General features: G+C 36.5%; 1 protein-coding gene and 1 long non-coding RNA gene across 3 annotated transcripts; one reads left to right on the forward strand and one right to left on the reverse strand.

The window, feature by feature from the left end:
- Nucleotides 1-400: 400 nt before the first annotated feature.
- LOC133735649 (embryogenesis-associated protein EMB8) lies at nt 401-10671 on the reverse strand. The gene is made up of 13 exons (XM_062163050.1): nt 10219-10671; nt 10080-10141; nt 8251-8351; nt 7465-7554; nt 6267-6389; nt 5679-5756; nt 4876-4961; nt 4634-4682; nt 2688-2744; nt 2449-2579; nt 2267-2350; nt 1300-1366; nt 401-1092 (listed from the first exon to the last, which is right to left on the reverse strand). Exons 1-13 carry the CDS (start codon nt 10602-10604, stop codon nt 667-669), a joined length of 1740 nt encoding a protein of 579 aa, XP_062019034.1. The 5' UTR covers nt 10605-10671; the 3' UTR covers nt 401-666.
- A 134-nt stretch (nt 10672-10805) lies between these two features.
- LOC133735650 (uncharacterized) lies at nt 10806-13695 on the forward strand. 2 transcript variants are annotated; one of them, XR_009859197.1, is made up of 6 exons: nt 10806-11182; nt 11761-12251; nt 12343-12440; nt 12567-12664; nt 13067-13134; nt 13245-13695. It is a non-coding gene; the product is annotated as an uncharacterized LOC133735650 (long non-coding RNA). The 2 variants fall into 2 exon arrangements; XR_009859196.1 differs by having other exon boundaries at nt 12567-13134.
- Nucleotides 13696-15220: the final 1525 nt, after the last annotated feature.

Genomic DNA, 15220 nt, shown 5'->3' on the forward strand with positions numbered 1-15220 from the left:
TCTTCTGGCCATGGATAAGGAATAAAATTATCTACTTCTCAAAAAAAAAATATATATATATATATATAAAGTTAAAATGCATTAATTGCAATAGAAGTGAATATGCTCATTCACCCTAAGGCCATGTTTGTTTCCTGGAAAGTGGGCATTGGGAAAGGAAAGTGTTTCCTTTCCTGCGTTTGGGACAGCCAAGGAAGGGAAACACTTTCCCAAAGGAAAGGAAAAAGTGAGGGAAATTGGTTCCCCCCCCCCTCTGGAAACACTTTCCCAAAGGAAAGGAAATTGATTCCTTTCCTTTCCACCAACCAAACATGGCCTAAGGGTGAACCTAATAATTGTCCTTTTAACATTCACTAATCACACCAGTCCGAAGTCCGAACCACCAAGAATTTTCTCCGAATGAAAGAAAATTACAAGAAATAAAAAATTGAGGTCCATATTGCAGATTCACTCTGTATAAGATTGCATTGTTCGGTTCCATAAACCCAAATATACTACTTCTCCCTATTTTCATCGATACAGATTACATTGGGTTTTGTAACTTAATTATAAGTTATACATAATACACAGGTGTTGCTAGTCATGTATATAGCTGTATTGTTTATTTATAAAGTTGGGATCGAGAACCTAGACTTAGCATACAATAGTAATGTAAATAGCCTGTGCTCATCTTTTGAAGAAAGCACCAGGTAAGACATTTCTGAGCTTCTTTTGCAATGCAATCTGGAGGACAGAACCTACCACTGGCCAACTTGTCACAATAGCAATATAAACAAGCAACCACAATGACCACTTACTCTGTCGAGATAGCAGATCTAAGCATCTTCTAACAGGAGCAATTACATCAAGAGGCGTAGTAGCTTGTTCAGAAGATTCTACAACACCAGCCAAAGAATCCGACTCTGGCTGTGGCCGCTGTTGATCTCGCTCTGCTGAAATTTTACCTTCTCCTGATTCAAGTACATCTTCTACCCTATTCTCTTCTATCTGTTCATTGCCCACTGCAGCTACCATTCCATCTTCTGCAATGTTTACATAGGGACCCTGATCTATTGAAGAGTCCAGTATTAATGGTGGGTAAGAACTTGTCACCTGAAAACACATGAAACTCAACAATTAATACTTGCAGAATTTAACCAGTATGCTGCAGCATGCCAACAAAATAGAGCATGAAGTTATAAGAACATTAGTTCCAATAACTTTTCAGCAACAACCGACTGTTCAACAGTATCACAAAATAAAATGCACAAATGATGCACCAACTACTACTTCATTAAGCATTTGAAAGCAAATTTATACCTTCTTTACATGCATATACTGGCTACTATGTAAAACTTTTAAAAATTCATCCACAGCCCTTACCCACCTGCAAGGAAAGAAAATAGACCACCAACGGTCAGAAGGGAATTTCTGATGCAGTTTCCTCAATAAATGCACAAGTAGAGACGCCATACAAATTCCAACTTCATAAAAATGCCTATAATTACCTTTTACATGATCAATAGCATTTCAGATGTAAAATGGGAATGAACTACATAGATGTGATTAACAAATTTGGAAATAGGGTGCTAAAGTAGAAAATGATCCAAACTACCAGGACAAAATGTGATTTAAAGAAGGATTTCATACAGATGCAATATGGGCAGATAAATCGCAAAATTTGAGGTACAAAGATACTCTGGAATAGTAAAGGCTTGCAAATAACTGTGTTACAAATGAAAATGAAAAAATTGAGCTTCATATCTCTAAAACAGAAGTCTGGTTGCAGATGTAATAGTTTCACAATAAGAAAATAGTGAAAATCTAATTATGAGCGTGTTCTTTGCCAGAACTGAAAAGAGAGAAACAACTTCGAATCTCATTTAATCCTTTAAATGTTCTTTGCCAGATGGCACCAATTTGGCATCCTCATCAAGAGAAATTATATACCATATATGTCAAGTCATCAGATAAAGCGAGTTAACGGACTCGAATGGAGTATGGTATCCAAGTTGACATCCAAGTTGAGGTAATCTGCAACTTTTCATAGATGAGGTACTAAACTTAAACGTAGTGTAAGCTTCAGCCCTAAACTTTCTATTATGCACTGTTTGAAAGTTATTTTCTTAATATGGAACCAAAGCCTTTCTCTTAGTTTGGTTTTGGAAAATGAGAAACCATTTTGTAAAACAATACCAAAAACCATATCAAGTACCAGATGAAAACAGAGGAAAGCTAGGATTGGAATGATACAAGTGCATCATAATAATATGTGAACATTAAATACCAGATGCCAGCTGCAGTTAATCCTTCAAAGAAAGCCAAGTGTCCTCCGCGCTTTGTGGTAGCCAATACAATATTTAAGTTTGCCCTATTGAAGACAAATATTGAACATGTGCTTAAATTATGTGGAAGAAAAAAGTGATGAATGAAAGAAAGAAATCGATGGAATATTAAAAGCAACTCCACCTGCATTCATCCCAAGGAATGGCTTCCCTAGTACAAAGTGGATCATCTAATGCACTGATACAAAGTAGTGGCACTGACACATTTCCTACATAACTAGCACTGCTACAGCGCCTGTAATATGTGTCCACAGTCTGACACAGCAGCACACTCAACTTAATCAGAAAAAATAAAAATTGAAATAGTTTAAAAAAAAAAAAGCTGCTGAGCAAGAAAAACTAGTAAATCACGTGCATTAATACCTCAAATTTCCCAACAAGGCGGGTAGCATGATGATCAAAATCACGAATAGAGCGCGACTTTCGAAGCCCAAGATAACAACAGAGCAAACATTAGTAAAAGGCAGGACATATATATACTATAGCATCAATGTTTCAACACTAAAATATGTTAAACACAGCTAAAATGTTATCTTGGTCCAAGCTCATCCCAGGAGACATGAATGGTTTAAATCAAGGTTTTCAAAAGGGGGCACGCCTCAGGCATGAATCTGGACACTGGGGCAGAGTTTTCCCCTGGGGAAATGGAGAAAGGCAAAAGGCATAAAATTTCTATGCCCAAGTGCTGCCCTTCAACAAGACGCTGCCTTTTTATTCATTAAGCTGGTCACATTGTCGAAGTTGATAGAATTTTGAATGTCATTTTTTTTTAATCTGTGTTGTATTACACTATTACTCAAATGATGTCTGTCTTCCTTGCAGCTGAAACTCACCTTTCTATCAAGTCAAGGACTGCCGAAACAAAAAACAAAAAAAAACAAAACAAAAAAAACAAACAAACAAACACAAAAACTATAGCAAATGAAAGGAAAGCAAGAGAAGAATGATCAAAATGTCGCCGTTTTAGCAATCACATTCCCCTAAATTCATCTATTTGAACCATATTGACGATTAATACTCTCCTATTTCTTCATATTACTGATACATTATATGATTGTAAAAAACATTTTGCCTCAAAAGGCACATGCATCGCAAGGATTCAAGATACATCAGACCCTTACCTAACTGTACAACAACATATAACAAGAACTGTAGACCTTTCATTACCTTTCTTTTCTCCTTTGAGGAGACGCAAGATTTTTTAATTATAAAAAATAAAAAATAATAACTGTAGACCTTTCATTACCAAATATTGTAAAGTAATTACAAAATGAATAAAGAAAAGAAAATGGAAATTGGGTTTTTCCTAACTGCTATACATTAAAATACAGACACCTCATTGTTGAAAAAGTGTCAATGTTTTCATCGATCATGATACCAGTATGACACGTCAATCGGTCATTCTCTCTGGAAGGGAACTGCACGTTCGCACACACACAGGGGCACACACACACACACACACACACACACATATAGATGTGTGCTTTCATCTTTTAGTAAACTATATCTGCATCTTATGCATCTACTTTTACCAAGGACAAAAGTATAAAATTGGACAATTCTGACAATATTTTTTGATAACAAATGAACATTTAGCGGAAGAGTTCATGGCAATAAGAAACAAAACAAAACCCAAAGAAGACTACAACGAAAGGACTACCCTAAAAATGAGATAAACCAAGGCCAAAAACATAACAATCTCATATTACTGCAGCCTTCCATTCTAGAGTGATTGAGGAGAAAGTAAAGTGTTTGAATTCAACATAAACTGAAGCCCACAAGGCTGACAAGAACCTAACTTTCTCCCAAAGGTCCTCCACCCCCTTTCCATAGTCTTCAAAGATCCTTCTAATATCAAAAACTGACAACTAAATGTTTCAGTGACAAAGATGAAAGGGAAGATGCAAGGGGCGAGTAGTTGAATCATCTGCGGGATAGGAGTGGATTCTTTGCTTCTTTATGGGCTTTAGTAGTGTTTAAGCATAATTTCTTTGATGCCATTTGTTTTAAAATTGGAATGCACCTGTTATCTAAAGCCTTAAAGTCTGGGGTTTGGGTGTTGTTTCTGGTTTTTGTTGGGTTGTTTAGTTTGTAGCTTTCTAATCTAGTGGATTTCTAATGCACTATTTCCATAATAATTCTGGTCTCCTGCCAAGAAAAATAAATAGATGAAAGAATCATGCAAAAATTTTATTGTTGGTCAAACCATTGTTTCTAGAAGTGTCAAATTATCGAGTCCCAAACTATTAAATGCTCCTCTTAAAATAATGCTGGGGATTGAAAATCTTAAGCATGTGACAACACCCTACCTTTTTTATACCTTCCCAATTAGCGAGGCGAGAATAAATAGGCTGGTGTCTGCAATAAACAATTAAACATTTCTTCACACAAACATCGTTTTGATTAAGAAATTCAAAACTTTAAGATATCAAGAAATTACATATGAGGGTGTAACATATATATAAGTAGGCATTAAGCATATAAAGTAGAAAATTACATAATCTTTTAGGAGCTATTTACTACCCAATTCAAAAGGGAAGCACATACATACAATTGTGCATAGCCTTGAAGGCCAATTGCAAGAGCTCTGTCATAAATTTTTTGCAACAGTCTACGGCTTATAAATCTATCACCAATCTGCAGGGCAAATCAAAATAGGATAAGTTTACAGTTATAAGGGACTACTGCCTATACAGAAGGACTAAAATCCATCATAATTGTCAATGAGCATATTTCTTACAGATCTTGGTTTGAAATCCCAACAAACCAACATTATTTTTACAATATCATAAATTTCACAGTAAACTGTTTAGCTAGCTAAAACATATAACTTTTCTTCATTTATTTATTTATTATTTATTTTATCTTTTTTTTACGAGATGAAGCATATAACTTTAAAACAGGTACCAGTGGTGAATGCAACAGTTAGATATTTTTCTACCTAAACAGGTGAAAGGATATTGAGAATCATATTTAAGGATGTATTGACAGATATTTCCATATCAAGGATAAATCCACATATATTTAGATAAAAAAAATGATGCATAACTTCAGGGATACTTTCAATATCCGGGTACTTGCCCCAATGTGCATACGAAGTCCATGCATTACTTAAATAAAATAAAAAGGAGCTAATTATGAGGCTCAAAAGAATGTCTATCCACATGCATGCTTTGAGAGGTTCCCCATAAAACGAAGCATGCAGCAGAGCCAGTACGATAATTCGCTTAAATCCTCATCGTTTAAGAATCCTTTTCACACTGCAATAAGAATTATCTTCTTCCTATGTCGTGGTAATTTCCAACAATTACCAAGAATAAACATTTTCATTCACAACAAAAGTCAAGCACTAACCAGAAGGTCCCAAGGAGAACATATTGCTACAGCTCCAGCAACTGGAACACTATCTCCATCCTCCCCAAGATATTTTACCTGGAATAAATCAAATTAGAGTTAAGTACTAGAATGGAACTTACAAAATGAGATTTGGTCTAAGAACAGCGAACATTACGAGAAATGAAGGTCAAGTGAGCATTTTTCTTTTTTCCAAGTGTAACAACTTTCATAGATAAAAGGACAGACTACAACAGTGGACAAGGTATATGCCGAGGAAAAGCAAATATAAAAACAATAGCAAACTACAGAAAAGTTCCCAATAATTTAAAAGATAGAAGAATCACCAAACAATAAACTATGAATGCCCCGATGGATGCCCATAAACTAGCCCTCTCCCTTTACATAATCAAAAACCTTCCTAATTTTTCCACTGCCATCCAACTCTGGTAACTGCATTACACCACATCTCCCCAAAAATCGTACCCTTCTTCTTTCCTATAAAAACTTAAGCTTCTCCTAAGAAAAATTTAAAGCAAAAATAAAAGACAAATAGTGGCTTCTTTCAAAACACTTAGAAGAATTATATAACATGACCACATAACATACCAAAATGTTGGCTCCGATACTCGTTCCAACAACAAATAAAGGAGCGTTGGGGTATTCATGATGGAGATGATTAATGACTGCCCGCAGATCCTCTGTCCAACCAGCATTATAAAAGCAATCGGACTGAAACACGTAATAATAAAACACAGTGGGATTACCTATATATCAATAAACCTAATGAGAAGTTAATAATTAATAAGAAATTGGCAATAGCCGGAAAACTTAACCAGGGATAAGTACAGCACGACCTACAAAATTTCTGCCATAGATCTTAGAACAGTAAACTACAAAACATCATGCCAACACAACTCGAATACTACATTTTAGACCACTTCCATTAGTGGGGAAATTAAAATAGCGACTTCTAAATTTTGGAGCTCGAGATGAAAATAAGCCAACAAATTGGTGGAGGTGCAAAAAAGGCGTCCTGAAATAGTTCAGCAATACCACACAATGATTCTGTAGAATTTGATAATAATTGTCCATATCTATCACTGTATTCCTATAGAAAGCCTCTCAAAGAGTACAATGTATCCATAAGTACAGGAGTACAAAAGTCAAATTCCAAACAACCTATTTAGATACAATAAAATGCTCGTTTGGATCTGATTTTTGATATTTGTAGAAGCTATTTGGTGATAGATGATGTTGTTTGTACTACAGTGGACAACTTGTCCGGTTTTGCTTACAAAATAGGATATGTGTATTCCTCATCTAGGGAATCAGTGCTCCGCTAGGACATTCCATTTACTTTATCAAACAGGGCAGAGTTACGAAATATTCCGACGTGGTTATTGAACTTTCTGCTTTGTACAGATCTACTCCATATCCATCATTCGTAGTACTTTATTTTCAATTTGAAATAAAACCTAATGTTCCTTAAAAAGCATTAAAGAAAGTAATAGCTTATACTCCTTTCCCAAAACTAGCATGGTGCTAGTTATGGTGCCATCTGATAATAGGTCCTACAAGTTCTATCTCTTGCTCTAAAAATGCCGGTAATTGTGTAGAATAATTTCATCAGTGGCCCCACCACTGATGGTTTAGTAGGAACAGTTAGGCTCATGGTTTTCTCCCATGTGGTATAGAATTAGAAAAAAAAGATTTAAATGAAACAGACCAGGCTGTAAGTGTTAACAATATGGATATATAGACTCGAAAAAGAAGTACAGAAGGAAATTTGTAAAGAGCTGCTTACAGTAATTGAAACACCACCCAAACCTCTGTGGTTGGTAACAACAACGTTCCATCCCTTTTGCGCCGTGTTAAAAGCAAGATGCTTTATATACTGCAGTAACAATATCAGACTACATCAGTCACTCATCATGTATGCAAAAAACAGCCCAAGAAGATAGCTGATTATGTCAAGAAGTTGAAAATGTAGAGTAAACCCAGTGTGGCAACAATTAACGTTTTACATGAAACATGCAATTTCATATCTTTTAAATCAAAGAATTAATTTAGTAGCGATACCAAAGAGAGAGGGAGACAGACAGAGAGCAATTGTATTTTAAACATCTTGCAAGATCAACACGTACCCCAAATTATTGATTCAGTGCTATTTTTACACAGTATATCGCTCTTAAACCAACATCCTCTAATCCACCTGAGACTCCAAGCTTCGACATTTCCTTTGGAGTTTCTAGCAGCATTTTATCATCCTTTCTAACTAACTAGTTACTCAATTTGAATCCAAAATTAATTATGTTTCCTAAAAGGAACCACTTTTATTGATCACACAGAATGGTACAATAAATGTGGACAAGAAGTCTACAACAAAGAAAAAAATAAATCAATAAACCAGAAAACTAGATCAAATGCATACGAAACAGTATTACAAGACATAACCTACAGCTGCCTTTCAATCCAGCGGAATAGAAGGAAACCTGTACAACAAGATTTTATTGCTAGAGACGCCAGAATTACACCAGAAAGCATTTTCAGACCCAATAAAAGAATGAAAGTAAACAATTATGAAGCTTACAGGAGATTCGGAGTCGCTTGTCAATCCAGGAATGGCTAGCACAATCGGTTTTATATCATCTTTCGGAATAGCACTGGTTGTGTCATAGTTACTTCCCAGAACTGAAGCAAAGAAAAATGATATACAGTAACCATTATCATAAAGCTCCAAGTATTCTGATACAAGAAATGTGTGTTTGTGTGTGTGTGTGTGTGTACATATATATTTATGTGACTGAGGAAAGAGGAAATGATTAAAATCGCAAGTATCAAGACTTCAGGCAAGATCCACAACATAAATTAATAAAGCAAATAATTATATAAACAACCAGTTATAATACTATATCCATTTATAGATAAAATAACCCAAGTATAACCAGGACAGCAGAAAAAAATTGGGTTGGACGTTCTAACTTCTAACAAGAAAGATTAGAAAAAAAAAAAAAAAAACATACTAAGCACAATAAAAGGACCAGCCGTTTGCCAATTGAACTAAAACCAAGAAAGTCTAACATAGCTCGAACCCTTACAAAATCAAACAAAAGACCAGAATCTAATCATTTCCCATCTCCCCACACTGTCCCTTCCAATCCCTCTAAAGCCGTTCTGCTTCTCTGCCACTACAGCATCCATAGAACAGCCAAGAAGAAACCAACCAAAATTTTTGACCAACCCCAGCCAACTCTAGCCTCATTAACAAGGCTGCACAATCCTCCAGAATTACCAGCTACTACTTCTGTGCAATAAGCTTAAAGCCAGAGGAATAGAAAAAATAGGCGATCAACAATCTCACTACTCACCTTGCACAACTCACAACATTTATTTTGGTCTTCTTTGAATTTTGTTAGAGTAACTAACCTTACCAAGTGATACCAACCAAGCCAAAATCTATAACTTTAATACATTCTAAATAGCCTAACAGGGGTCCAAAGCTATAATATGATTAATATCTGCATTATCATATAACCATCGGTAAAAGGAGGTACAAGAGAAAATTCCTCATGAAGCGTTGCAGCCTTTAAAATCCTAGTGAGCAATGTGTACACTAAAACCTTCCTGTTGTCAGCATCAGAACCAATAATTCCCTGTCACATATATTTCTTCTTCTGAACCACAAATCAAAGATAATAGAAAAGGACTAATTATCTGTCATACAGCAATCGCAACACTGTAATTATCAAAAATTACAGCCATAAAAAAGAACTGCTCAAACATGATTTCCCTGCCCGCACATCTTCTGAGAACCTTTCCTCAACACATTCCCTGCAACCAATTATCATAGCCTCCACTATCTTTCTAAACTTGACCCCCTCTAGTGGTTTAGAGTGCCATATTTGCTTCCCATTATCTTGTGCATAGCACTTTCCTTTCTATGGGGAAACTCGCAACCATTTGCAAGCAAAGCCTTGTTTTTAACCGCCTCTCAACAATTTCTGCCCGCTCTCGACATAAACTTCAATCAAATTCCTTTTTCTTCTCAACTCACCATTCTAGGAAACATCCTAGCCATACTATCTCCCCTCTCCACCCCATCCATACTTGTCCGATTTTCTTCCATGTTTTTCTTTTTTTTTTGACACATTTTCGAAGAGCAAAAACCAAAAGATTATGAAGACTAAACAATGACATAATGAATGCCGTGTAGTACAAAACCCGGGAACAGTGAATACCGCGTCAGTACAAACTAACATTGGTCCGATGTTAAGTAGAAATCAGAACAGAATATAAGAACAAGAGCATACAACGAAATTTAGACTTGAAATACTATGAAAAGAACCAAATGAAATGAAGATGAACAAAATGTAGTGTACATACATGCACATTAATTAGTGTCAAGGGATGAATGGTTACCATCAGAGTCCAGTAACCAATCCAAGGCGATAGTTCCACCATCAGAGAGATGAAAAAGTTCTCTAGTGTTAGACAAAAAAGCATGAATCAAAAATTCAAAATCCAATTTCGAATCGGAAGGGGATGATGATTGGAGTACCTGCGGTAGTTGAAAACCGGAGGGCGGCCAAAGAGACTGAGGAAGACGGTCTGCAAATGAGGACTTGAGAGCCAGGGGGTGACCAAATACCTGGAATGGAGAATCCGGCACTTGGAAACGACGTCGTGGTAGATACGGGAGGAGGAGTGGTAGGTCAAGGCGACGGAGCAGCCTCTGAATCCGGTGAAGAGGTCATGGAGGAAATGGAATTCGAGGAAATGGTAGAGGAATGCGAAGCAGATTGCGATCAAGGCCACGAGGTAGTGCCAAACGGGAATGAGGAGGAGATCGTTCAGCAAAACTAGGTAGGGGCTGAAGCTGCTCGCTGAACCTGAACCTGAACCTGCACGGAGTCCGCCCCAGCAATCCACCATCCTATGGCGCATCTCGTTTTTTCTACCTACTCCTTTTTCTCACGTCAGGTTACTCAAGAGGAAGAGGAAGAGGAAGAGCAGTGGGGACACGTCAAGTTACTCGAGATTACCAGTTTTTTTTTTTTTTTTTCTTTTTTTACCCAAGGTTACTATTTATTATTGGCTAATTTACTATAAACCAAAGATGAGTTACTGTTCACTCAGGGCCGAAATGGAGTGATGGTTTTGCCCTCATTTGAAATTTGTTTTACGGCTCTGCCACTGACCAACTTTTGTTTTCCATCTCTCTTCCGCCGTGTTTTTGCTTTCTCTTTTCTTCCTTCTGCTTCCTAAAACCGCCTCCTTCACTCCCTCAGACAACTACCTCCTCAACTGCGGCTCTTCCTCCAAGGCCACCCTCTTCAACTGAGTCTTCATCGGAGATTCCAATTCCTGGTCGGATTTTGTCTCCACAGGCCGGTCTATTTCAGTCACCAACAACAAAAGCCCACCTCCAAAGTCCAAACTCACCCTCTCCTTACAAGACAGCAAGAGTTTTCATCACTGCTTCAAGCTATAGCTTCAGCATCAAGAAAATCGGAACTCACTTGGTACGTTTTCATTTCTCACTGTTTCCGGCTCAGGGTTTTGATTTGATTGAAAACCCTTTGTTTTCTTGGCTATTGCTTATGTATGTGTGGGAAAGTTTGAATCTTTGATGGGTTTTGATAGAGATGAGCTCGAATTTTGATTGAGATTGGAGATGGATGAGCTCGAAATGCAAAACCCAAAGCAGAGCACTCTGTTTTTTTCGTGGTTGCTTTATATAGCTGAAATAATTATAATATTGGGTTAACGGTGGATGCTTTACTAAGGAAATGAAGGAAACAGTATTAGACATCGGTTTTTTGCTTTTTAAGCTTCTTCTGCTTTGTTTTCTTCAGTTTTGGTTATGGGGGGTTAAATGTTGTTCTTTTCTTCCCTGGTGAACAAATAATTAAATTAACCATGAATATTTGTTTAGATTGAGATGCTTAATTAGCAGACAGTATTGTATAAACAAGAGTGATTAATTAATTTAGAAGCCTGCAGACAAAGAAGTGGGTCTTCTCTTGCTGAAGTGTCAAAATCTTGAAGGTAGTGGTAGGTCATGTGCTCTCTCTCTAATTATTTTTGCATCTTTTTGCAGTTTTTGTGCCCGTGAGGCATAAGCTCCTCCAGCGGTTGCTGCTTCGGATTGTGAGAGAGAATAATTACTGTGCTTTTTGTTTAGGTAAAGATGGATGACCCTAATTGTGTTAGAGAAAAGAACAAGAGCTACTAGGGATTCCTTGCCAAACTATTGGCATCAATTGGCAGTAGGTCCAGAAGAGAACGTAAGGAAACAATTAAGGAGGTGTATTGCAGCCTAGGTCCAAGTTATGGTTTGGGTTAGCTAAGAGGTCCAATGCAAATTCATGTCCAGTTTCGACTTCATGTTTGATTCCAGCTTTACAGAAAAAAAGCTCCTTGCAATCACAAGTTGGACTAGAATCTCTCATCTTTGATTATTATACATAGTGGAATAAATTTTCTTTTCTATTACTTATGTGTGTGTGTGAAAACGTTTATGACTATCAAATGATTCACCTACAAGATCCACAAAAGTTGGAAGGAGTTCTTTCTCCTTCTCATTTAGAGGTATCTTCTTCCTGAACAATCATCGATGCATTTATGTTTCAACAGTACATCAACACCATTACTAATCTATAATAGTTCTGTTGCTATTCAGGACATGGAATTTGCTCAATCTCTAGGCAGAACAGAGTGAACATAAAGAAATGTCAGTTCATTTGCTGGGTTATTTTTAAGTTCTCTCAGTATGTGTGAGTAAGTATCTTCTTATTCTTGGTCAATTGTATGTCCAGTATTCCTACGAGCTTCTGCTACAATTTTTGCACAACTTATGTGTTTTTGTAACCAATTTCTGTATCGATGTTTTTATTCGTTTTGCAGTTTCTCCTGGACAACTTAGCTCAATTACCAATGATGCTGGGTTTCATTAAATAAACTTTTAGTTCAAGTCTCAACTGTGAAATGGTATTGTGATTGAGGTATAAAAGCTATTATAGCATCATTTTGCTAATACATCCCATCAGCCAATTTTTATTGAGGAAATCAGTTTCCTTATAGTTTAATGAGTTGTGCTTGAATTGATGGTTAGAGAACCGGCGGATTGAAAAATAGAACCAAAGTAGTTTAATGATTATTTTTCCCTCTCTCTCCATGCATTATCGTTACTGCAATCTGAGATTAGTGGCATGCATAACTTTATTCAAGAAAATATATATTAGTACTGCTGCTATAACTATTGATGGTTATTATAACTTCAAGTTTCTCATTGCAAACCCTTCTTTTTGTATTAAATACCAGTTTATCACTATTTCCTCAAGTATTTATCTATCCACCCGATCTAGAATTTCTTTTCTAAAGACCTATTTCTGGATTGGTAGCAGCATTAATCTTATTGCACGTTTTCGAGGCTATTTGCAATGGAGCAGTTCATCAGAATTGTAACATTTCGGTACTCATTCTGCAGGGTTTTGATAACATTCATCTAAGTTTTTCTGATGATTAGCTTTCTGAGATTTCATTTCTGTCTTCTTAATTTCACCGTGCATCTGGATTTTCCAGGATATGAAGAAACGGTACTTATGCTTTTACAAGGAAGGCTTCAATTCAGTTTCTGCTTTCAAGCTGAGATGTGTTACTCTCTATGACGTTGTTTTGGTTGCCATCAGTCGAATACCGCTAATCGAAGACAAAGTTCGGTTATGTGACTTATGTCAAGCTCTCATCCAAACTTTTCACATTTCACTTGGAATGTTGCAGCTTGGGCAGACAACGAAGTTAGTAGTACTTGCATTGTTGATGATCATGTACTATTTTTTATTCTAATTAGCAGTCTTGATAGGAAAATCTGTAGTTCACTTTTTCAACCACAAATCTGAAAGAAGGTTGTTGCGATAATGGCATCTGGTTGCTCTTTAAAATTTACGGGGAATACTGCTATGATAATGGCATCAATGTTTTAAGTGTAATCCAGCTATTAAAATGTAATGAGTAAATTGATCAGGTAGACTCAGTTGATAAATTTCCTAAAATATTGTTGATTAAGTAAGGTTGTTGCTGGCCATGTTTGATGCATTCTAATAAACTGAAAACTAAAGACACCCGCAGCAAAGCGCGGGCTGTTTATCTAGTCAATTAATTATGGGTCAGGTCAATTTTACTCTTGATGGCTAATTTTACTCGTGTTTGCCGTTTGGGGAAGGTTAACAAATCTACCAAGATGGCTCATTTGGGAATAATGCAGTCATAACCAACTTGATTGAAGGTTGAGGAAAAACAGTTTCATATAGCTAGAACATAATCTATAAATTTATAGCTAAGTCTACCTTCCAAGCAAAGAATGGCCAGTAGATTTTCTGAATTTATTGGAAATAATTATGAGCTGTCTTGTCTTTAGCTACAAAAGAAGAAAAGAAGTGTGAAAGGGACAGGAACTATTCCTTTTGCTTTCACTTTCACTTTTCCTTTTTCCTTTCACTTTTCACCTTGTCTCCTTTTGCTGTCTTGTCTTTAGCTACAAAAGAAGAAAAGAAGTGTGAAAGGGACAGGAACTATTCCTTTTGCTTTCACTTTCACTTTTCCTTTTTCCTTTCACTTTTCACCTTGTCTCCTTCTTTTCATTTTCCTTGTTTTATGGCTTTCATTGTCTAGTTGTTCTTTAATTCTGTTTTGTCTTCCTCCATTTATAGGACCATATCTTGTACTCGTTCTATGAGATTAATATACAAAAAACATCATATGAAGTAATAGTAGAAACATTCCACAAATAGTTGTCTTTCATTTTCTTCATTATTTGTCTTTCATTTTCAACATGGTATCAGAGCAGGAATTCAAAGCCTGACTCTATGCTCCTTCTACTGGGAGTATGATGAATTTCACCTCCAATCCCGCTGCTTTGATGAATGAATTTGCTGCCTATCTCAACAAGAGGCAGATGCATGGTGAAAAAGAAGAATCAACTATAACTGGGAGTGAAAGCCACACTCCACTCCTTGGAAAATTTGCTGGCTTTCTTGCAGAAACTGATTGTGTCCCACATGAAGAAGCCTCAGGTATTCTAAAATCCTTCTCAACTGCTCTAAATGTTTGTGTTGTGGATGATTATTGGATTATAGACTCAGGAGCTTCGGATCACATGACAAATAAGCTTAAAAACTTGCATGATTTTGAAAAATTGTCCACCCCTTCTAAAGTATCAGTAGCAAATGGCCAAAGTGTTTCTGTTTTAGGGAAAGGAAAACTAAAATTACTTTCCAGTCTCATTGATTCAATTGCTCTTTATGTTCCTTCATTTCCTTTTCAACTTCTATCTGTTGGAAGAATTATACATACCTTGCAATGTCTTGTCATTTTCTCTCCTCATAAGGTTATATTTCAGGATCTCATCACCAAGAAGACCATTGGTGAAGGTTTCTTCTTGAATGGACTTTATTACCTGTCAAAAAACTCCTTTCCCTCCAAGGTTTTTCAAACTAGTTTAGCTCAAGATCATCATCTTTGGCATCAGCGTTTGGCTCATCCATCTGAGAATGTGTTGT

This window comes from Rosa rugosa, chromosome 3 (genome assembly GCF_958449725.1).
Source record: "Rosa rugosa chromosome 3, drRosRugo1.1, whole genome shotgun sequence".
NCBI classification, from domain to species: domain Eukaryota; kingdom Viridiplantae; phylum Streptophyta; class Magnoliopsida; order Rosales; family Rosaceae; genus Rosa; species Rosa rugosa.